This window comes from Lissotriton vulgaris, chromosome 12 (assembly GCF_964263255.1).
Source record: "Lissotriton vulgaris chromosome 12, aLisVul1.2, whole genome shotgun sequence".
Classification (NCBI taxonomy): Eukaryota; Metazoa; Chordata; class Amphibia; order Caudata; family Salamandridae; genus Lissotriton; species Lissotriton vulgaris.
Window position 1 is genome coordinate 730817055 of NC_141700.1, and position 27703 is coordinate 730844757.

The 27703-nt window shown below is 44.8% G+C and overlaps 2 protein-coding genes across 2 annotated transcripts in view; both read right to left on the minus strand.

Annotated features, from left to right (window-relative positions):
- Positions 1-27703, minus strand: part of LOC147678411 (uncharacterized) — a 375737-nt gene that overhangs the window by 257009 nt on the left and 91025 nt on the right. The gene's annotated exons all lie outside the window — the stretch shown is intronic.
- Positions 1-27703, minus strand: part of LOC147678412 (transmembrane protein 272-like) — a 158734-nt gene that overhangs the window by 37987 nt on the left and 93044 nt on the right. The window contains exons 4-5 of the mRNA XM_086945625.1: positions 13060-13110; positions 1724-1912 (exon numbers count right to left, since the gene is read on the minus strand). Coding sequence (XP_086801751.1) covers positions 1724-1912; positions 13060-13110 — 240 coding nt within the window. The remainder of the gene's footprint in view (positions 1-1723; positions 1913-13059; positions 13111-27703) is intronic.

Here is a 27703-nt window from a genome sequence, read left to right on the forward strand (position 1 = left end):
TAAGCGCTATATAAATACAATTACAATACAATTACCTTAAAATTAATTATTATTAATGGTCTTCCTTTACCTCTCAGCTCTGTTTTTCCTCATTTGGATGTTTACCTGGTCTTTAATGCCTAATCATAGAGCTTACAAATACAAATATAAATGTATTTCACTATATTTATAAACTGTGATAAATATCTAGTTTTAAATTATATTTAATAAAAATACAATATGATTGAGCTTCATTCATTTTTTTGTGCCTAACCATTGCACTAAGACTTAGAAATTAAAATCTATAATTGTTTTTCATATTGATAGCTCCAATTAAGCAACTCTTACAATAGCCCTTAAAACAAGTGCTAACCAATGATAAATATATAATAGACGTAAAGTAATTTAATGTTTTTTAATAAAATATGGTGCCCTTACCATAGCACTAATATTACCCCTGACTGGTAAATGAATATACAATAACTTTAATGTGAGTTTTAAAACTAACCCCAACCAATAGTTATGTGATTAGATTAATTTATATTTATGGCTGTATTTCTGAAAATCACTAAATATTTTGGAAATGAAATAGGCAATAAGCTTGTCACAAGTATTTTTACTATGTTCACTGTGCCATGTGGCACGCAAGCACGTAAATAACACAACAATGGTTTACTTAATGTGAACAAGGCTGATACCAACAAAATGGCGTATTTGGAGACACTTCAATAAATTGAAATACTCCAGACCTTGGGTTCTCGGGTCTGGTTCTTGAAAACTGACTGGATCCTTTATAGAATTTACAATTATATGCAATTTATTTCATTAAACTAAAATAAATGCATGTTAAGGAAAATGCTACTTACCCAGTATGCTTCTGTTCTTGGCATATAGAGCTGCAGAGCCATATGCTTAGCATAGATCGCCATCTAGTGTTGGGTCCGCATGTTTGCACTTTGGATCCAAAACTAGGGGCTTCCATGGCATTCTTAGGGAATATACCCTTAGATGACATCTGCAAAGCTGCAACATGGCCTATATCTCACACATTCACAAAGCACTATTGTGTAGATGTGTTACCAAAACAACAAGCTAGTGTGGGCAGGCAGTTTTAAGAACACTATTTCAAACCACTGCAACAGATACAGGTTAACCACCACATGGGGGATAACTGCTGTATAGTCTATGCTAAAGCATATGATCTGCAGCTCATATGCCTCGAAGGAAAATGCTACTTACCCAGAATGCTTCTGTTCTTGGCATATAGAGCTGTAGAGCCATAAGCCCCCACCAGCCTCCCCGGGTACCTTTATCTGTTGCAGTATTATCTTACTTAGAAACACTATACATGGACATCCCTTTACTACTTTTACCTACTCCATCTTCACCCTTACCGCAAAACAATTTGGGGGTGGAGTCGATGGCCATGCGCACCATCACCAAAAGGAGGAGTTCCCTACCTTGTGACTGGAAAGACTTCTTCAAACAAAAATAAAAGTGGCAACATCTGGACCCAAAACTAGATGGCGATCTATCCTAATGCATATGATCTACAGATCATATGCCTCGAACATATTTTTTTTAATACTATGTAGACACAAATGGGGTAATTGTATGGTAGAAGTATTTTTTGTTGAGGTAACGGTCAGTGGTGGCAATGTTCAAATGTGGAGCTGTGATGATACTCTACAGATGAACCTCTATGAAGCTGAAACCTGTGTCCCACCCGGTGATTAATGCTGACCTGCAATGAAAAATGCCAGCTGGAAGAGGCCGATGATCGAATGGAAGACATTCACCAGATCGGAGTGCACTTCTCGGTTTCTGCAGGGCAAGATGCTTGGAATGAGATGCAGGAGGCCGGAGACACCGGAAATGATCAGGTAGTAGGGGATGAGGTACTGTGCGGGGCAGTCGTGGAAGAACACCGACCCTGTGGGAGCAAGAAGAGAGCATCATCAGAGAAGTATTACTGCACCTTCCATCCCAAGCCTCCTTTCATGCCGGCTTCTTTCAGTGAGAGGAAGGAGGCGAGCATCTGTGCACTAAAATGTATTTAAGTGGCCAAGTTGGGTTTTCATTTAATGTGTTAACTGGTTTTAAAGCCACAATGTACAGTCAGATCAGTGTAAAGAGCAAAGTGGCAGCAATGCTTCTCTATATTGCACATGTTGTTAAACAGAGGGGTAGTTTGAGGGGATAAGCGCATAATGGTAATTTGTGGTTGCTCAACTCCTTTCATTGGGATGTATGACGGTACAACGCGTACCGTCACAACGCATACCTTTACCACGCGGCCGTGACAACGCAAGTAGTTACCACGACTTGCGTTGGGGGCGCGGATTTCGAATAGTATAATTTACTATTCTAACACCAGTCCCCGTGGACCCTAGGGAAGGTGTTGGGATAGTAAATTAACTATTTGTAATCCTTTAGCGTCCCCCTGCGCAAGTCGTGGTAACGACTTGCGTTGTCACAGTCGCGTGGTAAAGGTACCGCGTTGTAAAAACATCGTGGTAAACGATGGTTACCCTTTCATTGTAATCCCAAGTACCCACCGGTTTCTTTGTGGTTTGTTTTTGGAGACAGGAATTTCAGTTTGCCCTTACTCCTAAAAATCTTCAGTGGTATCACTTAGAAAGGTGCTTCAGAGATGCTTCCTCATAAACAACCATGACTTGCATCTACTACTAGTAGTGCAATATTGTACCGTAACAACAAGCAACACAAGTCAGATACTATTCTGCTCTATCACATTCATCCGCCTGATATGTGGCCATTCATTATGTGTTCAAGCCTCATTTTGCGACCTTCATACCTCCTAAGCACGTTTTGGAATAATTTGAGGTGAAGTGCAAGCAGTCGTCCGCAGAATAAGGGATCATCTCCTAACAGGAAAAAGAGTCAAACAGGAACACATACCGTTTGTACAAACTTACAGTGTTTGACTCGTCTAAATGGAACCATTTGTCGTCTTGTTTTGTTAGAGCTAGAACACCCATTTTTTGAGGTTTAAGCTAAATGTGAATGTCTTTGTAGTACACAAGTATTACGCCGGGAAGGTTCAGGCTGATGGCAACCAATCTGGTGGCAGTTATGCCTTCTCGTTTACTCTGGTGGATGGGAAATATCCAAGTCACTTGGTAAAAAGTACGTAATTTTGTGCCGTACAGTTCCAGACTCTACACCCACTCTCTGTGTTTGCCAGACTGTAGACTTTAGCCAGGATTAAAGCATTTGGCGATGGTGCTTTTTGTCTTGAATGTTGTGGTCCACTGGTAAGCAGTGTGGCAATTTAGGGCCAGTCTTGCATGCATTAGTTTCTGAAAGTGTTTTTGGCCAGACATGCCTGACCTTATGTTGTATCTCTGCACAGTTAAAGGTCTGTTCAGCTCGTGTTTCTGTGGCCTGGAGGTAGGGTTGACCCTGCAGGAGCATGTGTAGTTGACTATGTTTGCCCTTCTAGGTGAACGAAAGCTTGGAATCGCATACTACACTCCGGACCGCCGCGGAGGCTATCAAAGAACGCAGTGAAGGGCCGCTGAGGTGCTGTTTTAATCACACATTTCCATTTTGGACACACTGAGGCAGAGGAAGTTTTCCTCTGATGCTCGATGTGATCCAAGCGCTCTGGGATTTTGCCCCAATTTCTGGATCTGACCTCTCGTTGGAGGTAGAACTTGGTATCACCTGTAAGTTATCAGGATGGTTCTGTTTGTGCTAAGCCCTGTCCATTGGTAATTCTTTTAAAGAAATGAAGCTGCCCAGTTCAGTGAAGTTCCTGGACCGCTGCTCCTGTCCAACCTCAGATGATTGAGAAGGCTATCATGTTCTGCTGTGTCATGGGCCGCTGTACATCATCTATGTTTGTGAAATAGATCATCTTCCTTTCCTCATCAACCCAGACTCTTCTACCTCCGATTATCCCTCACTCATCTTCATTCTTTATCCCTTCCACATCATTCCTCACTTCTAAAGCCTCATTCCTCACTCATTTACCATCTCTCACTCACACTTCAGCACTCACCTGTTAATTTCTCATCCCTGCCTCAATACCCCTGAATCCTCACTCCTAATCCAACACTCATGATCCATTGCCCCTCTCGCACCGTCCCTCACTCACTTAAAGAGTGAGGAGTGAAATGACATTATAGTGACTTCAAATGTACACTGATCTGTCCACCTTGGGACACCCTCATTCCTGGTTGTTCATACCTCATCCCTCACACCACCTTTTAATTCTTCCCTCCTCTAGTGGCAAGTGATGGTGCTGATGTAAACAGTGCCCAAATACAGGCAGGCACCTAATGCTTGAAATGATGAATGTAAACAGGCACGACCTGCTTTAAGTCGGTTTCATTTCAATAATTTCAACACATGAATTTAGAAAACAGACAAATTATTATTTTTCAAATGCTGGGCAATCAACTGATGACAGGAGACAGTTGAGAAGGAAATGGGCATGGATATATATATATATATATATATATATATATATATATATATATATATATTCAATGAAAAAACCATTGGTTTTAGGCCATATATAGTTAGGAATTCGCATTTACAAAACCTTATTTTACTCGCATAAAACCATTGAAATTCCATATATAGTTAGAAGCGCTAACTATATATCGCGCACCCGCAATCCACTGCTGATGATGTCACATATTACATCATTCATGACATGGTCAGTGACATCAGTGGACCGATGTGTGAATAGATCGAAAACAGCACAAGGCTCCAAGATCCGGATGGCAAGCTCCTGGATGTTGGGTGCCATAGTTTAGAGTTCTGAATTTCAGCCTTTTTCAATGCCTGTGCTTTGTTGAATCAAAATGGCGGCTTGACACAAAGCTGACTCAAGCGTTGCTACTGATGCTATGCAGACCAAAACTGGTTTTCAGTTTGTACATTTTTCTAGATTTTTCAATCCAAGTTTGGTTGACTTTGTAGAACGATGGCTTCAGATTTTCAACATACGGTGTGGTGGCGCTGACTGGGAGGGGGCGCTTCGCTCCTGCCCCCTCCCCAAGTAAGATTTTCATACGTGAAAGTACGTTAATGGTTTTGGTCCCTGAGATGCTTCGATGTCACTACCATTCTCAAATAGCATAAGTTCTGGATGTTGGGTGCCATAGTTAAGAGTTCTGAGCAGTGCTTGTAACACTGTCTGAAGCTTATTTCCACCTACTGCAGCTTCACTATTCTCAAAGTAAGTGAGTGTCGTTTGTGGACCTGACTGCATTAGAAAACAATGTGATATGTTACCTTCCTAAACAGCTTGACGGAGGCCCCTGAGGGGCGGTGTGATGGCCATGGACTCGGAGAAGACGCTTGGCTCCGACACCCTCCCCAAGTCTTATAGCACTGGTGTAGCCTGAGATCGCCCCCGACATAGGCGGCCGGCTCCCGGGGTCCGGCGGAACTTTTTGCCTTTTGATGACTCTTCAATTCTGGACCTTGTCCCACAATCCGTTTGACCTGAAGACAAGCTGTAGTGGGGCGCCCCTTTATCGTTTTAGTTGCCATTCCGCCCGCTTTTGCTACACTGTGCCTCTTCCGCCATTCAGCTGTTTACCGCCCGCTCTTGCGACTACAGCGTCTCGCTCACCATGTAGTTGAGATGCGCCCGCTCTTGCGCTGCAGCGATAGGCGGCTGCCACAGGACTCTCAAAATGGCGGCTGGCTCTTCGGTTTTGGGCCTGGTCCACTAAAATGGCCCTGGGACACCTTGGAACTCGGACGCTTGTCTGCTAGGGCTTGGGTCCCATTCTCGAAAAGCGTCCCCTCAGCCGTGAAGATTCTACAAAAGTCTTGGGGGCCTCCGACTCCCGCAGGCTTCTGGTGGGGAGCGGCTGCCATGATTGCTCGTGGAATGGCCACGACGGAGCTACGAGATGGTAGTGGTCTCATGCTGACGCCAGCTTTAGTCTGAAACATCCAGAAACACTATAGACTACCAATTCGATCAGTTCCGGTAGCGCCCCAACATGACCCGGAAGAGAAGAACTTGCCCTCCCCTCTTTGACTGATGGTTCTTGTTGCCTGTCCCCTCTGTTGTCATTTAACAGAACTTTTTGGACTGCTGAAAGGGGTTGTGTTCTGAACGCTGGTTGGTGGAGACATTTAGACTATATTCTTGACCTACGTTGTCGCGTAATGCGTTTTATGACACGCCGCGTTAGCGCACCCGGAAGTGATCCGAGGCGCGGCGCGCAGCGCGTAACGTAAGCATAACAGGTCATGTGACTTGTTAATAAAACTTTTCATTGGTTCATTTTACTTTTGTTAATTTAATGATGAAAAGCTTGGTCATATGACCAAAAAATTACGCTTTTTATTATTTTCGAACAATATTTTTTTTTCAAACATATGTTATAATATTCCAGGCTAATGTACTTTCCCGGAAAATTTACAACTGTCTTGTAAGTAAAATATATTCCTTTTTCGAGAAAAAGGGCGTTTCTTCCTTCCATGACGGAGCCGTTGAGTAAAAGAGATTCGGCCTGCTGTCTTAGTCGCCGATACGCCTGATTATCAGATTCTTATCGATCACTTTATGTTGCAGACATGAAAAACACAACTGCCCTTGACCATTTATCTTTACTGCGTTCCTACATATTATACCTTTTATCCGTCATGTAATTGGACTGCTTTATTTCACTTGCCTTTTACTGATTCGAAAACAGTCACTAAAAGTAAAAACTTTACAAATGTAAATACTACTACCGTGTTTTGTTTTAAAAACCTTTATTGTGAAAATGTCAGTAAACAAATACGGGCCTATAACCACGTGGGCCGGCCACGGAGCAAACTGAAATCGTATATGATGAGGAGACATTTACATTGTAGAAGAACGTAACGAGCGGGCCATTAGGTGACAAGAACAAAGGTGTCTAACAGTTGCGGAATCGGTGGACGTACATTTTGTAATTAAAATACGACAGGGCCACTTACAATAACATTTTCTAGATATACATTTGCGGGCAAGGAGTTACGAGTCCCATTTATACCGGCGCCATTTTGGGCGAGGCCGGGCAGGTCCAAGATATAGTCAAAATGTCTCCACCAACCATCGGCCAGACCAGAACCCCTTTCGGCCCTTTATGCTACAAGATGGTGTCTTCCATTCAGAAAATATTGTTGGCAGCATTTTGAAAGGAAACAGAAACAGCCGTTCTCCTAGTGAGTTTCACATTGTTACATTTAGGAAGAATGTTGAAGAGTAGTATGTGGAAAATCTGAAGCCATTTTTCTACAAACTCTCAATCAGACTTGGATGGAAAAAAAAAACCTGAAGAATGTACAAACTGAAAACCAATTTTTATCTGTATAGCACCAACAGTAACGCTTGAGTCAGCTTTGTGTCAAGCCGCCATTTTCATTCAATCAATAGCGTCCCCCTGCACACATTCAGGGACCTGGTCGTGTCTTCAGATGAAACGCATTGTAGGAAAAGAAGCAGAAAGGAAAAGGCAAAAAGTTCCGCCGGACCTAGTGAAGCTGCAGCAGGTGCAAATAAGCTTCAGACAGTCTTACAAGCACTGCTCAGAACTCTCAACTGAGGCACTCAACATCCAGGACTTGCCATTCGGATCTTGGCGCCTTGTGCTGGTTCCGACCTATTCACACATCGGTCCACTACTGACATCACCTCATAAGCCAACGGGGCACCCCACGCCGACTTTCGGCGCAGCATTGTAGGATGGCCACACCAGTGCGGCAACTTGCTGGACACAACATCTGGGCCATCCAGATCTCGGCGCGTTCGACTCACTGTACCGCAACAGTGACCGCAACTCAGCTGGACACGCCGTCTTTCGGCGCAGCATTGTAGGATGGCCACACCAGTGCGGCAATTTGCTGGACACCACCTCGGTGCCATCCGGATCTCGGCGCGTTCGAGTCACTGTACCGCAACAGTGACCGCAATTCAGCTAGACACGCCGTCTTTCGGCGCAGCATTGTAGGATGGCCACACCAGTGCGGCAATTTGCTGGACACCACCTCCGTGCCATCCGGATCTCGGCGCGTTCGAGTCACTGTACCGCAACAGTGACCGCAATTCAGCTGGACACGCCGTCTTTCGGCGCAGCATTGTAGGATGGCCACACCAGTGCGGCAATTTGCTGGACACCACCTCGGTGCCATCCGGATCTCGGCGCGTTCGAGTCACTGTACCGCAACAGTGACCGCAACTCAGCTGGACACGCCGTCTTTCGGCGCAGCATTGTAGGATGGCCACACCAGTGCGGCAATTTGCTGGACACCACCTCGGTACCATCCGGATCTCGGCCCGTTGTGCTGCCTTCGGCCCATTCGCACATCGGTCCGCTACTGACGCCGCCTCACGTGCCAACGGATTTTCTACGCTTTTTGTAGCCCTATGCCGCATAACAGGTCATGTGACTTGTTTATAAAACTTTTCATTGGTTCATTTTACTTTTGGTTTCCTAAAGATGGAAGGCTTGGTCATATGACCTAAAAATAACACTTTTCATTGGTTTAGAACATTTTTTTTTCCCAAACGATGAAAGCCCCACCTTGTTTCTGGATCATTCAGACTGAAGCTGGCATCAGCATGAGAGCACCACCATCTCGTGGCTCCGTCGTGGTCATTCCGCGAGCAATCATGGCAGCCGCTCCCCACCGGAAGCCTGCGGGAGTCGGGGGCCCCCAAGACTTTTATACAATCTTCACGGCTGAGGGGACGCTTTTCGAGAATGGAGCCCAAGCCCTAGCAGGCAAGCGTCCGAGTTCCAAAGTGTCCCAGGACCATTTCAGTGGACCAGGCCTAAAACCGAGGAGCTGTCCGCCATTTTAAGAGCCATGTGGCAGCCGCCTATCGCTGCACTGCAAGAGTGGGAGCAACTCAACAACATGGTGAGCGAGACGCTGTGGCCGCAAGAGCGAGCGCAACTCAGCTAGATGGCCGCCACCTGGGGAGGCCCGTTCACGCCGGCTCCCCCACGCCCCCCCCCCCGGGCCGCCGCACGCCAATTTTCGGAGCAGCATTGTAGGATACCAAAACCAGTGCGGCAGTTTACTGGACATCACCTGGGTGCCTGTCGTACATGTTGTGTCAGCCATGTGACACTGGACACAGACCGCTACTGACGAGGCCTCCCCCCGCACCACCCGGGACGCCCCACGCTGTTTTTCTGTGCTGCATTGTAGGATCCCTAAACCAGTGCGGCACCCAGGCGACATCACCTGGGTGCCGTCCAGAACTCTGCACGTTGTGCTGCCTTGGGACTATTCGCAATACAGACCGCTACTGACGAGGCCTCCCCCCGCCCCACCCGGGACGCCCCACGCCAATTTTCGGAGCAGCATTGTAGGATCCCTAAACCAGTGCGGCACCCAGGCGACATCACCTGGGTGCCGTCCAGAACTCTGCACGTTGTGCTGCCTTGGGACTATTCGCACAAAAGACAGCTTCTAACCATTGTTGCTTTTTGTGTTGAGAAATGTTTAAATGTTTTTAGTTTTTGTTCCGTTCGTTAAAGTTAGTAGTTAATAAAGTTTTATAACCTTACTTTGTTGGAGTGTTATCTATTTTTTTAAAAACGGGTGAATGGGGCCTTGAATCGGGTTATTGTCATGTGTGGGCTTTGGAAGTGTGCTGCTGCAGGATCGGACATTTCAAACTCAAATGCACGTTCTTTTTCTTACCTTTCCGAAGCATGGAGCGCAATAGCAGGCAGAGAAAGGGTGATGCACGTGTTGAACACTACCTGACCTGGCAAGTTGCTGGCAGTGCCCCCCCGCCCGCTCCTGAAAGAGGGCACACACACACCGCCGCCCCGAGTACTTCACAAATCTTTAAAAGACCATGCGCTTGTTCATGAGGCTTAAATGGTTTATCACCTCTTCTAGAACCCCTGCATCGACCCTCTGACGTTTCATGGAAAAATTACCATGTAACACAATACCAAGCCCTGTCAGCTGAAACCCCCAAGGAATCGTGGGGCATATTATCAAGGGGGTTTATCTCCGCTTTTTTGGCTTTAAAAGCCATGAAAGCGGAGATAAAATTATTTCCCTATTACCAAGCTGTCGCTAACACCAGTTAGTGACAGCTAAAAGGAGATAGCGACCATCTTGGGCCCCGCTTTGCATGTCAGTGATACTTATCACTAATGACATGCAAAGTGGCGTGCCAAGATGTTAGCGACTGGAAACAGTCCCTAACATCGCTACCTTCTATTACCAACTTTTGGAGATATTCGCGCTAAGCGCGAATATCTCCAAAATCTAACACCTGCCCTGAGCAGTTCTTAGCCATGTTATCCAATGGGAGGTGGATAACATGGCTAAGAGCATTAGATCGATAATACATGAATATCGCTGACTTTTCACCTGCCCTGAGCAGTTCTTAGCCATGTTATCCAATGGGAGGTGGATAACATGGCTAAGAGCATTAGATCGATAATACATGAATATCGCTGACTTTTCTGCGATAATAGCAAGGTTTATCTGCGATAAAAATCGCCGATGTGCGGCGATAATTTTTGTCTCTAAACAAGTTAGAGACAAAAATTATCGCTAGTTGTTCGTAATATGCCCCCGGGTTTTTGCTTGCAGAAATCGGGAGGCGGGAGACTAGCACTGAAATCAGTACTCACACGCCTGAATCAGGAGGATTGGCATGTCTGAATTCTCTACAGCTGGGGCCATAAACTACATCCGCAGGGTTAGGTGATAGCCTGGGACCAGCCTGGCATCTAAAATGGCTGCCGTGCACGACAAAATTGTGGCATTCGAAAAAAGGCAAGATGGCGCAGCCGCTGGAAGAGATGTATCAACATATATCAGCCTCCTCAGCCACCCTCAGGAAACATAGGGGATTAGGATACGTCTCCCGCACCCCCTTATACCTAGTACTTTAATTAACGAAGCACAAAATGGCGAATTCCCGTTTCGCTACCAGTTTGCGGCCCAGTTCGCGGCCCGTGAAGCGCTTCTACCGTGAAAAATATATATTTTTTTATTTTCCCCACGGGACCCTTTAATAACCCAAACAACATTCCTAGGGGGTCAAGAGGGGGATACCTTGCCCCCTTTCATTAAATTCCCCCTTAGTTTTTCACCTTTTCTTCTCTCTCGATCCTACCGAGAGACAAGATGGCGGCCGCTCCGGACTGTCACGCAGCAAAAAAAAAAAAAGCTCACGCACAGCCGCTGGAAGAGATGTATCAACATATATCAGCCTCCTCAGCCACCCTCAGGAAACATAGGGGATTAGGATACATCTCCCGCACCCACTTATAACTAGTAATTTAATTAACGAAGCACAAAATGGCGAATTCCCGTTTCGCTACCAGTTCGCGGCCGCGCTTCTACCGTGAAAAATCATTTTTTTTTTATTTTCCCCACGGGACCCTTTAATAACCCCAACAACATTCCTAGGGGGTCAAGAGGGGGATACCTTGCCCCCTTTCATTAAATTCCCCTTTCGTTTTCCACCTCTTCTTCTCTCTCGATCCTACCGAGAGACAAGATGGCGTCCGCTCCGGACTGTTTAGAATGTTGACAGACACCGGAGAGCCAATCAGCTTTCTGCGCGCAAAGTTCCGATAAGCGAAAAGTAAGCGGACCGGATCGCTGCCCAGAGCGCTGTTACAGATATATATCTTGGTTTGAACGTTAATTTCTCAAAAACTACTGGAGCACATATATTGAGACCTAGCAAAGGCACATCGGGCTAACAGTCCCTACAATTTTGCCAAGTTTCGTGCAAATCCATTCAGCCGTTCGAGCTAAAAGTGAGTCCAACCGCCCTATGGAAAAATGAATGGGAAAAACGCGTTTTGGGACCCCCCTTTTTTCTCAGCCCCCCCTAGACGAAACCCCCCTAAATTTTCAGGGGCTGCTCAGAATCAAAATGTGCCATTTTCCTGAAAATTTCAGCCGATTCCGTCCACAAACGCCAAAGTTATTAGACATAGAATTTTCAAAAGTCCCATAGAGAAAAAATTCTAACTATATATACCTACTGGCGATAGCCAGTAGGTAATATATACATATATACATATATACATATATACACATACACACATATGTGGGCATGCTCTATGGTTCCTGAATTCTCAATGACTGGAGGAAAAGTGACCTGCTGAATATGCATTTAATTGAGTTTCCTATTGTTCAGAAGAGAATCATACTGGATAGAGGCCAGCAAGGATAGAACAGAGTAACACATTGTTTAGTAATGGATTATTATACTTGGACAACCAGGATCCTGGTTTAGAACTGTGTACAGCATTGTGCAGCGACGCGCCTGCAGGAGGCGGTTTGTTTCATATTGGTTCATGTACACAAAAACTGCACTTCAACAATAAATGCAACTCTAGTCTGATTTGGGATGGTCTTTGAGGGAATGGAGGTTTATAATGCAAGCAGCAGGTGAGCCAGGGAGTACGTATGGTCACTGGTACCTTGAAGCAGTGATAGTTAATATGCTTGTGATGGTGTGATTGATAGCTGGGTAGGTGGCTCATTGAGCTGGGAGTTCGATGGTTTCATGGCTGAAGCGTGCAACAAACATGGACCAAGGTCTGGCTTTTGAAAGAGTCACGAGCGCATAACTCAAGGGAATATTTGCAAAATCCTATATTACATTATATCATGGGAATTCTGCCTCTAGCTGCTTTAAAAATAATTTAGGAATAGTTTAGGCAGTGCTAAAATACATTTGAATGATGCCTATCTGCTGTGTTAGGTTAAAGATTCAAAAGGAAAAAATATATTTTTGCTTATTTTTACGATTTGTTTTTACCAATCTCAACATTAAACTAGTGGCTATGCTGGTAGAATAATGGCCAGATACAACTGGTGGCGATGAGCTCCCAGCTTTATGGGGGGACTGTTGACAAATAAAACGAAAAATAAATCCTGGACCAAGTCCATCAGGGCACCATGCAGCCTAGAATTCAGTTGGATTCCTCTAGTCAAAGGCAGACAAATCAGGATTACCCTGCTACAACATCCTAAACCCCTCTAGGGTGCAACTCAACACATGCAGCAGGTTCAGCCTACACATTACCAGGGCAGCACAGGGGAGGACCCACTCACCGACAGTGATGCTTGCAATGGACATCACTGCTGTGATGACTGACCCAGACACTGCAAAGGAGAAGAGAAAATCAGGTTAAAGAAAGTTAGGTCTGGGGAAAACAATCATGCTCTGATAAGCCCCTCTGTATTTAAGGCCTGCTCTGTACTGCAATCCCACCTAAGGAAACTCAGCCCCGCACCCTTATCCCAAACAACAACTCATTCCCCAACCCATGCCCGCCATGATGTAGATTCACCAAAATGCCAGTGGTAGCAGGAGTGACGTCACGCACCCTTCTAACTCAATGACATCACAGTGCTTGCCCTCAGCCCCACAGTACCCCCCACCCCCGATTAGCTACTGAGGGGGAAGGCAAGGAGGGAAAGTTAGAAAAAAGTCAGGGCTCCTTGCAGCTCAATTTACTTTTTGCTCCTACATTTTGTTCCAGAGACCAGGGTTTGCTTGGGTAGCGCAAAGAGGACCGACGGCCAGGATACGGTGACACGGGTAGCAGCGGCTACCCCTTTATTCACATGCATGGGTTGAATACTCCTCCTGCTTAAACAGGAGGAATTATAAAGTTGTCATTACCCGGGCTGCAGACACCCTTCTTCATATTCACGCCCTGGTTTATCATGCAATGAACAGTGCCCAAGCTCTAGTCTATGTAATCTGATTAAACGTCATTTAAGCAAGGCAACTAGAGGAATAACCTTTGGTTCACTTACGAGCTGCCTCATTGCTCATCTAGAGGTGATGTTATTGTTACATTTACTCTTGTTGCAGGAACCAGTGGGCTGGAGTCACTCTGAGCAGACAAAATGGCAAAACAATGTATTTACAGTCAGAAAGATCACCACTGCTGGGACTGAATATATCTAATTTAATTAAATGTACCCTTTCCTTCTGAGGCAGCTAGTGTCTGAAACCATTGATTACACAGGAGACCTGTTCGCTCCTTTGCTCTGGTGGTTTTGGCGATTTCTTGAACACAATAATGCACCACACACTCTGCTACATCAGCAAATCAATCCACACGACTATAGTGTCTGGTATTGGATCTACAACTCAATTGTAATTTATTATAATTTCTTTATTTTTAAACACACATGGACCCATGTTTTCCTCTGGAAGATTTCAGTACATTTCTGAACCAATTTTTAGGTCTTGCCTAGCAAAACGCAGCGCATGCGCTGCTTCACCATGGCGGTTTGGTGCGTGAAGGGGACAAAACATGTGCGTGCCCGGACAGCACATGGGCACGCGCACGGCGTGTCTTTCAGCTTGCGTATGGACAGCCAAAGTGCACGCACAATCACAGTGTCTCTTTCAGCTTGTTTAAAGTTCATGCAAACAAGGGACTTCTGCTGATAAATTTTCAGTTGAAGCAATCCTGGACGGGCGAGATAAAGCATGTCTTATGGCTTTCAAGGTGGAGTTTGAGCCACATAGGAGGCTGTAAAAGCATGTCACGGTAAGGTTACTCTGGCCTGAATGGCATCAATAGCATCTGACACAAATTCCAGCCCATCCAGTGCTAAGATATAGCAGCTCTAGGGAAGACCCAGGGACTATTGCAGCGGTGATGTTGGTTGTTTGTTTTTGTTTTTGTCAGCAGCTGCTTTAGCATTTTTTACCCACGCTAGGTCTGGTCAGATGGATGTCCGCAATCACAGCAGGCTTTGCCTGATTATACTGGATAAAAGGGATAAATGTGGCACTATTCGGGTACCGATAACTTGTGCATGAAAAGGACCTCATCAAAATCTGGTTAGGAGTTAAATATGTCAATGGATCAGACACCAGGGCGCAAGCTTGGTCTTTCAAGAATACCATATGCAAAGCATGATGTATTTGTCAAATGTATTGTTTTTCAGAGCATCACGAATGTGCCGACATAGGGGAACGACGATAAATGCTTGTTGTTTAGATTGGCATTGTTGTCTTTCTATCCATTTGTTCAGACCACCACAATATGGTAGTCCATGTGACTAGTGAGGGGCCTTTGGTGATTGTTGCATGTCTGCTTATCTTCCCTGTGGCATATTTCCTTCCGGTCAGGCTAGGGGACATAATTCGAGCTAATCGAAAGGGACAAGCCACCAGTGCTATATTCAGCGGTTTAAGTGGGCCAAAAAACTGGGGGGGGGGGGTCTCTCGAAGGGGTTTGATTGATAATTAAGAGTGTGGTTTGAAAAACATGTAAGCAAAAATTTGGTGCTTAGCATAGTGTGCCTCCCGACTGGTATTTTGCTGCTTCTGTCATTGCATCCAGGTTCTTATTTGCATAGGAGGCATATGCAAAAACTATGGCTTAATTGTATATAATATTGAAAATGCTTTCATTCTAAAACAAGACTGTGAAAGTACTCTTGCAAGTCTCTTTGAAGCAACATCAAAAGCAATGAAGGGTGGTGCTGCTGCAGAGTTACGATTTGTTTTTCACCCTGGCAGCCCGATAGGGACCCTGTCTCAGCACCTGCTTTTTAGAACTGCAGTTCCTGAGCACCAGCAGGGACCGTCCCACTTCAAGCCCTGTCCATATTGTTAGTTGATCAAAAAGGATAGGCCACCAGACCCATATTGTTAGCTGATCGTAAGGGACAGGCCTCCAGAGCTCGCAGATAGGCTACCTCTTATCAATTGAGGCCCAGGCACTTGTCAGGTCATTGTTACTTTTCAGGCTCTGATAGATGGAATACTATACAGGATCTTATGAGGCATGAATTTGGAATTCTGATTCCTGATTGAAACTAAAGATGCAATGGCCAACGAAAGAACCCTCAGATTCTGATGGGTCTCCTACTCAGCTGTGGGCGCATATCAGGCAATCACACTACTATGTATACTGAGGGGGAAGGTGGACAAATCTGGTGAAGAGGAAATACAGATTGATGAGTGGACTTATAAAAAGTATCAAGAGGCCGCTGCATTCCAGGTAAGTGGATGTTTAGAAGGGTCCTACCATTGAGGTCATTAACCAAGATCATGGTCTCTATGTAAGGACATGTAAACCCTGACCTTTTACCTTTAGAAAACAAGCATTTGCAATGCAATAGGTCTCGCATTTAAACGAGTTTAAAATATTGGCATTGTAAATGACAATCCCTTTTATTTATATTTTAAAAGACAAAAATATTCATTGTCTTTTACAATGCCAATAGCTTAAACTTGCGTAAAAGTGAGACCTATTGCATTGCAAATGCTTGTTCTACTTCTCATGTTCAATTCAACGGTTTACTTTATTCGGTTTCAATTAGTAGAAAACCATAAAAGTACATACATGTCATATTAAAACAATTGTCAGTAGAAAAAACATGAATAGTTTTTTTAAAATACAATTAAGTTAAAATGCACAGCAAAAGATTAAAAGCATCAAACTTCAGTTCCAAGTTCGTTCTGTGGTGAATACAAAATTTTAAAAACCTGGCTATGTTTAGTGCTAAAAAATCAGACTCAAGAAGTTGAAGAACCAAGAGAGCAGGATGACATTGGCATAGCCCCAAAGTTTTTAAAAATGAAGCAATCCATCTCTCGGTTCTGAGTAGAATTTGCAAAAAAGGGTCAAATGTAAAAGAGATTGGAGAGAGAGATACCATCATAGGGGTGTAAAATTGGTAAATAATTATAATAAATCCGGTTCAGTATACAGATGAAGGATCAGGATCTGTTTATTAGCCTCATACACTAACAGCCAAGCAATAACTGACATATCAGAACATCACAGTATTCTCAGAATGGTATGACAAGAGAAATCTACATTCTGTGAGGAATCAAGTACTATTGAGCAAGGCAATACATTACACATCTTCCTCTTATACAACAATAAAAATAATGAAGGAAATAAGGAAAAAAGGTAAATATGGTAAGGATACAGAAATCACACTTTACAGTGAAAACAAAAGGATCAAACATAATCTTTCATATAAGCAGGTACCCTTCGTAATCTCTGACTTCTCATGCGAGGAGAAACAGTATTGTTGAGACGGGACAAAGGGAGTCTGAATGAAGGAGAGGATTCACAAACAGTGTCAGAACCATCTTGAGAAACATTTCTCGATCTAACCACGACAACTCTACTTTTATTCCAGATCCGACCATCTTGTGTCTTTATGGCATTATCAAACACTTTGATAACAGGTCTGACATTTGTATACTTAGACCATGAACTTCTCCCAACAGGTGCCTTTATTTTTACGAAATCACCTACGTTGATTTTCTGAAAACGAACACATTTTTTTTAATCAAAATAAGCCTTTCTACATGCTTGCTTCTCTAACTCCCTCTCCCTCCATACACCAATGTGATTGTCAACAAACCCTTTGTTTAGATTCATCCAACCAGGACACAACATTGTGTTGGGTGCTCTTCCTTTGAATAACTCAAAGGGAGATTTACCAGTGGTAGAGTGAGGGGAGCTCCGGTAGGCCTCAATCCTTTCTCTAAGTGCTTCTTTCCAATTTAAACCATTGACTCTGGCAAGTTGGATACATTCTTTTAGTGTTTTATTAACTCTCTCTACTGCCCCATTAGTTTCTGGGTGATACAAAGAGGACAGCTTGTGTGAAATGCCACATTTAGTGAGATAGGCATCAGATTGCGCAGAACAAAACTGAGGGCCATTGTCTGACAAAATACTGTTTGGAAAACTTTCTCTCATAAATATTTCAGATAATAACTTAATAGACCCTGAAGTTATCTCACTGACAGCACACACTTCAATCCAACGGGAATATAGGTCAACCAAAACTATTAAATACGGGGTGTCAGAAACACCAGATAGAGGATCCAAGATGTCAATGGCTAATTCATCCCAAGGGTGATTAGGTAAAGCTCTACACACCATTGGCATCTGTCTAGTTTTCAGAATTGTGTCACTTGCACAACATTCTACACACTCTCTTACCATCCGTTCTGTCTCCAAATCCATGCCAGGCCACCAAAAATGGGAGCGCAACATTTCCTTAGTTTTTACTATACCCTGATGCCCAGAGTGTGCATGTAACAACAATCTTTTCCTTAAAGTATTGGGAGGGATTAGTCTCAAACCTTGTGTCAGAAGATCATCTGTCAATGATAATTCATGTGAAACTAATGACCATGGTTTCTCTAAACGCTTATTATCCCTCAAAGATATTACCTTACATAGCTCTTCATCTTTTTGTAATTCTTCTTTCCACTCATCTTTCCCAACAACACCCTCAGTGACCTCACAAACATCAAGAAAATCATCCTCATCTACATTTACCTCATCATTGCACAGATCATTTCCTTTGACAAGTCTTGAAAAACAATCTGCTGCCTTATTTGATACACCAGGCAAATATTGCACCTCAAAATCAAACTCCTGTAAGGATATTATCCATCTTCTAATCCTTGAAGAAATTGAATCTAACCCTTTCTTACAAAAGACTTCTTTCAAGGGCTTATGGTCTGACTTCACAATGAATTTCGTGCCCCAAACTAAATTCTTAATTTTTTTAAGTGCCCAAAAAATAGCTAACGACTCTTTTTCAATTACCGAGTAATTGAGCTCTGGACCACGAAGACATCTTGACGCACAGGCAATAAGAGAATCATGTCCATCTTTGTTTTGCACCAGAACAGCTCCCAGACCTTTATCACTAGCATCTGTATATACATACGTAGGGAGACCAGGAACAAATTCCTGAAGACATGGAGCATTCTTTAACTCATTCTTTATCTCATTGAATTCTTTTTTATAGTCAACTGACCACTCAAATGTCACTTTTTTAGCGGTGAGCCTCCTCATATTCTTGGTCTTGTCCGCAAAATGTAAAATGAATTTGCCATAGAACTCAACCATTCCAAGAAATGATAACAACTCATCTTTATTTGCCGGCTCAACCATGTTATCGATTGATGTGACCAACTCAGACTTAGGAAAGACACCTTGACTCCTAATACAGTGACCAAGATAGTTCACTTCCTCCAAACCAAACTTGCACTTTTCTTTCTTAAGAGACAACCCAGAATCTGACAACCTCTTCAACACCTCACACACACGTTCATTATGTTCTTGCATGTTGGCACCATAAATTAGTAAATCATCTTGATAGCATTTTACTCCGGAGAGACCTTTTAATATGAGAGTCATAATTCGTTGAAATACAGAGGCTGCTGATAATAATCCGAATGGCATCCTTTTAAATTTAAAGGTTCCCATAGGAGTAATGAAAGCAGTCAGATCTTGGCATGCGGGATCTAACTCCACTTGGTGGTATGCGGAAGCTAGGTCTAAAGTGGTAAAATACTTCGCTCCCTCTAATGTCCCTACGATCTCATCAATGTTAGGTAACGGAAATCTGTCTACAATTACTTCCTTATTCAATGCCCTCAAATCAATACATAGACCAATTTCGCCAGTAGGCTTCTTAGCTATAACAATTGGAGCTAACCATTCTGTAGCTTCTACTGGTTCTATAATGTCATTATCAATTAATTTTTCTATCTCTTTCTGCACTTTTCCTTGTTCAGCTAAGGGAATCCTCCTTACTTTTGCTACAATAGGTATCTCATTCTTTTTTTGCCTTATGCAGTGTTTATAACCCTTTAAACATCCTAACTTTTCTTTAAACACATTTGGAAACTTTCCTGAAAACATTTCTGACAAATTCCCAACTTGTTGTATTTGCACCTGAGGTGTGGCATTAGGATCAAGTGTTACTCCTAAATCTCGCTGATCTCTCCAGCTGATCAAGGCATCACCAAAGTTAGTCACATAAATTTTACCTGGAATGATGAGACTACCCAACTCAAGAGTGGCTGTGAAATATCCATATATTTTAATAGGCTTTTCACCATAACCTAAGGGTATTATGTCACTTTTGAAAAGTTTGACATTATCTCCAAAGGTTTTGCGTAATAACCCTTGGTCAATCATGGTGATCTGAGAACAGGAATCAAATTTAAACTCAATCATGGCATGATCGACTTTTACCAGATGTGAGGGATGTTCCAAAGGACCACCATTTACTTGGAAAGTCACAGTCTTAACCTGCGGTTGAGACCATTTTTTATATACATTATCTCTCTTACCAGTTCTAGTCCTACAACATTTAGAGAAATGACCTCTTCTACCACAGTTGTTACATATTGACTTCAAAGCTGGGCAATTTGGTGAATTAGCTAAATGCCCATTATTTCCACACCTAAAACATGAAAATTTATTAGAAGGATTAAAGTTAGAATTGGAATTATTCGTTCCATTTTAATTTTTCTCTCCAGACGATTTTTCTTCTTTCTTGACTTGGCACACAACTTCTTCTACTTTAGTTTCACTTTTTTTCTCTGGTTCATCCATTTTTTGTTTTTCCTCTTTTAACTCATCAACACATTTTGTCATGTGCTCAACCTGTTTCGCTATCACAAGAACTTAATCTAGTGGTGGTTCATCTTTTAGCCACAGTTCCTTCCGAATACTGTCATGAGAGCACTTCAACACAAATTGATCTCTTATTCTCTCATCCAAAGTCTGTCCAAATTTGCAAGATAAAGCCAACTTCCTTAGTGCAGAAACCTATTCCTCAACTGATTCATCCTTTTGTCCCCTTAAGCCGAAATTATATCTCTCCATTATCGTGCTCAGTCTAGGAAGTTAGTGTCGGTCTAATTGTTCAATTGCTATTTCGTATTCGTTTAAATTCCTTTGTTCAGCCGCAGTGAGATCAGGTAAATGTTCGAATACATCTTGGCCTTCTCCTCCTAGACAATGTAAAAGCAATGAATGTTTCCTTTCTGCACTTAAATTCGTGCCACATACCCTTGCATAATTAGCAAAGATCTTTTTCCATTTCTGCCATTTTACGTTTGGCTCACCTGGGCTTGTTAAGAAGAAAGCAGGTTGTGTTACATTCTGCATTTTCTTCTATTTGTGAAAATAAAAACAAAATTGAACTTTTCTTTTTTTTTTTAAAGTTCTTTCTAATATGTTATTCTAGCAATTCTTTAAAAAAAATTGCTAATATCAGTGTTATTTATAGAAAAGAATTTTGAAGAGAAGAACTTCTTTTCAATTAAAATAACCTTTTTTTTTAAATGATGTCACAATTCATGAGTTCATTAGAAGTGTTTAGAGTATTCTTCTTATAAAGAATTTTTTCCTTGTAAAAATTCCCTTGTGCTTCACAATGCTCACTTTCTTCTTGTTGAAAACAACGTTCTTTTTTAGATTCTTTTGCACTTAACAATGCTCACTTTGTTCAATTTTAATGTAACGTTCCTATCTTGGAACGATCAGGCGTCACAAAGCGCCAGACTCGACAATGCTCTTTCGCGCGTTCCAATGCTCAATGAAAGAGAGACTGAGTTCTCTTCATAACGAGGCTAAGCTTTTCTTTTGATGACACGCAATGCTCGCGTCACTGAAACGCGTATCCATTTCGTTTTACTCTCAGCGCGAGAAAGCGAGCGCGAGAGAAATACGCTGTGTTTTAAACACACACACAAACGTGTTTAATTACTTTTTCCGCTTCATTTAATTTAAGTCCCTTTTTTTTTTTAAACAACCTCCCGCTTACTCCTCACCGCATCAGCTTCTCTTCAAGCGATGATTTGCTTATTCTGCCGCTGGGAAGACTACGCTTCCTTAATTGACAGTACAGCCGCTGGAGAGGTGTCAGGGATGGCCGCGTGTTGAGGCAATGAGGTAGGATCGTCGCCAGTGTAAAATTGGTAAATAATTATAATAAATCAGGTTCAGTATACAGATGAAGGATCAGGATCTGTTTATTAGCCTCATCCACGAACAGCTAAGCAATAACTGACATATCAGAACATCACAGTATTCTCAGAATGGTATGACAAGAGAAATCTACATTCTGTGAGGAATCAAGTACTATTGAGCAAGGCAATACATTACAAGGGGCACTGACAAAGCGGCTGCGACCAATCATTAACAGTAGGGAATGTGACAAGCTGATGGAAGGTGTTGAGCCTAAACTGGGTCAGCAAAAATCTATTGTAACTGCTTAGGTTCCAGGTTAAGTATGGCTGAATCAGCAAAGAGGTTTGCAGTGGCCGCTGGTCCATTAGGGGCACTGGGGCAGCGCCCCTCTATACATCGACAACAAAAAGAAACTGCTTACTGAAGTTCGGGCATGTAAACAGACGAATTGACATCTTTGACAATTCGTCTGTTTACATTTTCGGCCTGTTCTTCACTCAGGTGAAGTGCGCATGTCAACGCACAGCGCACGCAGGCAGGCGAGAGCAGGAGTCCAGAAGATGGGCTGCGCATGTACGAGAAGGGCGTTCTTTACCTTCAGCTCCCCACTCCATTCACAATACATTGGGTATGCTGCGCCCCCAGTCTTCTGATTTGGCAATGCATTTCCTGTTGAGCGGAAGTTCGACCAAGAGTGCGAAAGAGCGGGCGAAGTTAGTTTTCAGCCTGGCCCCTTCTCCCTCTGTGCCTGCGACTTTTTTTGGCACACACACGTTAGCGCTGGTGAGCCCCTTGCTTGCTGTTGTATTTGGGGTCATGCGGAGGATGTTCAGCGGCGCCCGCAGCATTGGCCTGTGGTTTACAGAGAGGGCCGGCAACCAGCACTTCATCCTGCAGAGAAGAAAGGGGCATGGCAAGGGCAGAGGCAGCGGGCTGACCGGTAAGAGGAAAAGTTTCCGAACCGCCTTGATATAACCTAGGCTCAAAAGAAATATTGTTATAAAAAAATGCACCCCGTGTATGTATGTGCAGTGAATGCAGCTCTGTGTGAATGCATGACAGCCACGAGCCATAGAATTACTGAGAGCTGTGTTTCGGTGTACATTGCGTACCACAAAATAAATAGACTTGTCAATTCCGCCTCTGCTTTCTCCAATGTAGGAAACTGCTGTTCGACCACCCGCTTTCTTCAACAGAGTATACATCAGTGACAGTGCACATATATACATACACACGCATACATATTTCTCAACCTCTCTCCCTCGTGCACAGTAAAAGCAACGAATTCATGCTTCTATAAACGCGACTCCTTTCTTCCTGTAGTTCAATCAGCCCACTGATGAAATAAGGCCCCTATAATTATTCCTTTCACGTTACCCAGCTCCTGCCTCAGAAGAACCATGACGGGGTATAACACAAGGCATGCTGCACAATTTGTGGAGGAAATGAGAGGCCACCCCCGTGACTAGAGGAGGGGGGTTTTTAGTGGGCATTCCGTGCCCGCCTCGGTGGATAAGTTTCGATTCTGTGTTGGGACGTCATGGGGAGGGTTCCTCGGGAATACGAGACGCTTGGTGGGCGTCTGAGGACCCTCCTCCTCTAAGGGATAAAGGAGAGCAGCACCCCGGGAGTAGCCCTCTTTTGTCTTTCGCCTGGGAACAGGAAGGCCAGCCAAGAAAGAGTTGCGAGTCAGGCCTGGTGGCCTTGTTGTTCGAGACACAGGTGAGAGGCCATAGCGTAGCGAGGGGGCAGTAGTGGATGGTGCTGGGAGCCTCTGGTTCGGGCCCCGGTGATACGGATGGTTTTTTATTTTGTTTCCCTTAAAATAAAAAAATATAAAAAAAATATTTAAAAAAGGAAGAAAGAAACGCATGCGGGCGGGATGAGTAAGCCTGCTTGGTATAATAAGGTTGCAATTATGTAAGCGCATGGGGGTACTGAGCGGCGATATCGCAGGCGGGATATCAGTTAGGCGGAGGGAGGGGGATCCCTTTCACCCGCGTGGCGTACAGCGGTACGCGTTGGCCTGGGACTCCCGTTAGAGCACGGTTCGAGTCTCTGTAGAGATGCGGCGACATGGTCACAGTGGCAAAAATAAAATAAAATTTAAAAAAAGAATAATGGTTAAAATAAGGAGAGAGGACCGCAGCGTTGTGCTGGGGCGCGACGCCTAGGTAGAATGCACGTATGGGGAATTACGGGCGCATGGGGAATATGCGGCGAGTAATGTGTCACTGTGAGACACTGTGGTTCGAAGCCGATTAGGGATGGCACATTAGCATTTAGGACAGCAGAGCGCAGATTTGGGGCTGCAGGGTATTACGGCAGGGATGTGGAGGAAATGGGAAGGGGAGCCAGAGCGCGGTGTCAGGATGATTGATGGGCCAAGGCTCCGAGTTAGTTGTTCAGGGTTAGGAGATACGTCCTGAAGACACGGAGGGGCGCAGCTTGATGGCGCTGCATACACAGGGCGCTAGTTCTCTATGCTTTGCACAAAAGATAATTCGACATGGGGTATGTATTTATAAATGGTATTCAGGTTGAAAGAATTTGGGATTAGATTGCAGTGGCTGCTTCTTTCATTTAGATGCAGTGTCTTTCGGTCAGGCACGCACAGGTGGTCTGGATATTTCACGGGGATCCCTGCACCTATTTAGCAGCATATTCATTCGGTGCGCCAGAATGCCATGTACAAGCAGGGTTGTGAAAAGGGATTGTGGGGTGGCATTTTTCCCGCTTTTGAATACATTGCCTTGGGTTAAATGCAGAGAATTGCAGCAGCAAAATTATGTAAAGGGCCTTTAGAGGATTGGTGGCGCGCAGGCAATTGGGGGCGAGTATGGTGCATGGGTCCAGAGGGGCAGGGGTGGCGCAGGCTAGGTGGCGCGCCAGTGCAATACCGGATGGAAGGGGCAGGCATGTGTGGACTCATTAATGATTATATTTTCTTTCTTAGTAGGCACAATGCCGCCCAAGAGGGCACGGGGGGGCAAGGAGGCCCCTGCATCAACAGAGGAATTTCGTTCGTTGGCGGCATTGTGGGAGGTCTCAAAGAAAGGAGGTATCGATTGGGCTCTGAGAACCCTATCGCAAGATGGGGGTGCGAGTGGGCAGCAGGAGTCCACTTTGGCAAAACGGGTACGGCGGACGCCCATTCGCTTTATGGACGCGCAGCAGCAGAAGACCAAGCGGGTCTCAGGACAGCGAACGACCGTTCCAGGTGAGGCGATGGCAGAGGGCCTGCCCCTGGTGGTCGAGGACGCAAGGCGGGTGGCGAGCGTAGGCGCGACGACTGAAGCAACCGAAAGTGGGTTGTCCCCTAGGGAGGGGTCAGCACAGAATGAAGTGGTGGCCAGGGGGACAGCGACGGATGGGGGGGGGACGCAGCACGCACCCTGGTGGAAACAGTTCAGGCCCCGGTGGTGGCGACACAAAATGGTGGGGTGGCTCAGGTATGGGTTCAGCCAGGGGGAGTAGTACAAGCACCAATGGTGATGGCTACCACAGCTCAAGGCCCAGTGAACAACGCAATGGCGTTGGGGGCGGGGCCAGTTACGATGTCCCCGACTCCATCTACTGCTACGGTGGCATTGTCGCATGCTCCCCTTATGCATAGGCCAGTTTTATACGGCTCAGCATCATTGGCAATGACACCGCCGGCGAGTATAACTTGGCACGTGCCGGCAGATACAAGGGAGAAGATCTTTAAGGGGGATTATGTGGATCTGTTTGATCTGATTAATGCAGGTGTGGTCCCGGGGAAAACCAGATCAGGTAAAGATGGGGAAATGAAACAGAAGAAGGTCTGGGTGGAATGGTCATTGAAGAACTGGGTTTGCTATATATGCAGCAATTATGGTGGAACGTTTCCCTGCATTGGCGGCACAGTTGATAAGTTACATGGCATTGATTCATGGGGCGGCTTCAGAATTTCAGGGAACGGCATGGTTGCAATATGACACAAAATTCAGGCAGATGAAGGCGGTGAAACCCGAGATAGCATGGGATCAGCGCGAGATTAATATTTGGCATGGGGAGTTTTATTCAGCGGTGCCAACTAGCAAACCTAAACATTCGTTTCGAGGAGACAGGAGTGCCGGGGAAAAGAAACAGGCATGCTGGCAATACAACAAGAATGAATGTAATAGAGGGATGGCTTGTAAGTTCAGACACATGTGTTCCTTCTGTGGGATGTTTGGCCACCCAGAGATCAAGTGTTTCAAGAAGGGCAGAAAGCCTAAGGAGCCCGTCCTCCCCCTGCAGCTCCCGCTCAACCAAAACCTCGCCCCTCTCAGTGAAGCTCCGAAACTGCCCACGCCCATAAGCATCCCAGTATTAACTCATCTGTTCGCAAGGTATGGGAGGGGGTCGGAAGCACAATTTTTGTATGATGGTTTTAAGTACGGTTTTCACATTCCCTCTGCTGCAGTGCCATCCGCAGTTCCTCCCCGCAACCAACGGTCAGTGCTACGGAATCCAGAAGTAACGTGGGAGAAGATTAGGAAAGAGTTGGCTCTGGGGAGGGTGGCAGGTCCTTTTGAGGCAATGCCTAGGCCTGGTATGTTCCCCCTAGGGCTAGTTCCCCAAAAAGAGGTTGGAAAATACAGTCTCATTCACAACTTGTCAAGTCCGGCAGGTGGGTCAGTCAATGAGGGTTTGGATCCAGAATGGTGTGCAGTTCGTTACACCACCTTTGACTCTGCCATTCAGAAATTGCAGCTGCTGGGGGGAGGGGCACTGATGGCAAAGGCTGACATTGAGTCGGCCTTTCGCCTATTGCCGGTCCACCCGGAGGACACTAGGTTGCTAGGCTTCACTTTTGAGGGCAATTTTTTTTGTGGATCAATGTATGCCGATGGGTTGTTCCATTGCATGTGCAATATTCTAAACATTCAGTTGCTTCTTGGAATGGGCAGTGCGGGAGGTGATGGGCGCGCGAGAGGTTGTGCATTACTTGGATGATTTCCTGTTTATGGGGCCGGCAGGCGGGTCAGATTGTCAGGAGGCTCTGGTGGGTTTTCAGCGACTGGCGGGGGCCTAGGGGTGCCCCTGGCGGTGGAGAAAACAGAAGGACCAACAACCCAGTTGACGTTCTTGGGTATGGAGATACACGGTTGCAGGAGTGTGCAGGCTACCTCAGGAAAAAGTTAAAGCGTTTCAGGGGTCCTTGGATCAATGCTTGAGGGCACGCAAGGTTACTTTGCATCAGCTACAGGTGTTGGTGGGTCAATTGAATTTTGCACTACGAGTGATACCTATGGGCAGGGTCTTTTCCAGGAATATTGCCAGGGCAATGTCAGGTTTGAAGGAAAAGCACCACCACACTAGGCTGTCAACCGAGATGAAGGATGACTTGGTCACATGGAGGGATTTTTTGGAGGATTTCAATGGGTCAGTGATATGGCAACAACCAGCGCAGGACAATAGAGATTTGGAACTTTACACGGATGCAGCAGGTAGTGTTGGGTTCGGGGCTGTGTTAGGAGCAAGGTGGTGTATGCAGCACTGGCCAGCAGAATGGTTTGAGAGGGGGCTGGTTCGCAACATCACATTTCTGGAGTTATTCCCCATTATTGTGGCTCTTCAGATATGGGGCGATTTGCTGGAGAACAAGAAAATTGTGTTTTGGTCTGACAGTATGTCAGTGGTTTTGGCGGTGAACAACCAAAGGGCCAAATGTCCTTGTGTGCTCCGTTTGCTGAAAGTGCTGGTGCGGGAGTGTCTGCGGCGTAATGTGCATTTCATTGCAAAGCATGTGCCAGGTGTGGTTAACACAGTAGCTGATTCCCTGTCTCGTTTTAAGTTGGCAGAATTCAGAGCACGATGGCCACAAGCAGACGCTCAGATGACAGCCTTCCCGGAAAGCCTGTGGAAGCTTGGTGCCCCATTGCTCCCGATCTCATAGCGGCGGCGGTTGCTCCCAAGACTAAGAGTAGGTATGAGAGGGACTGGCAGGTTTACATGGCAGTCTTGCA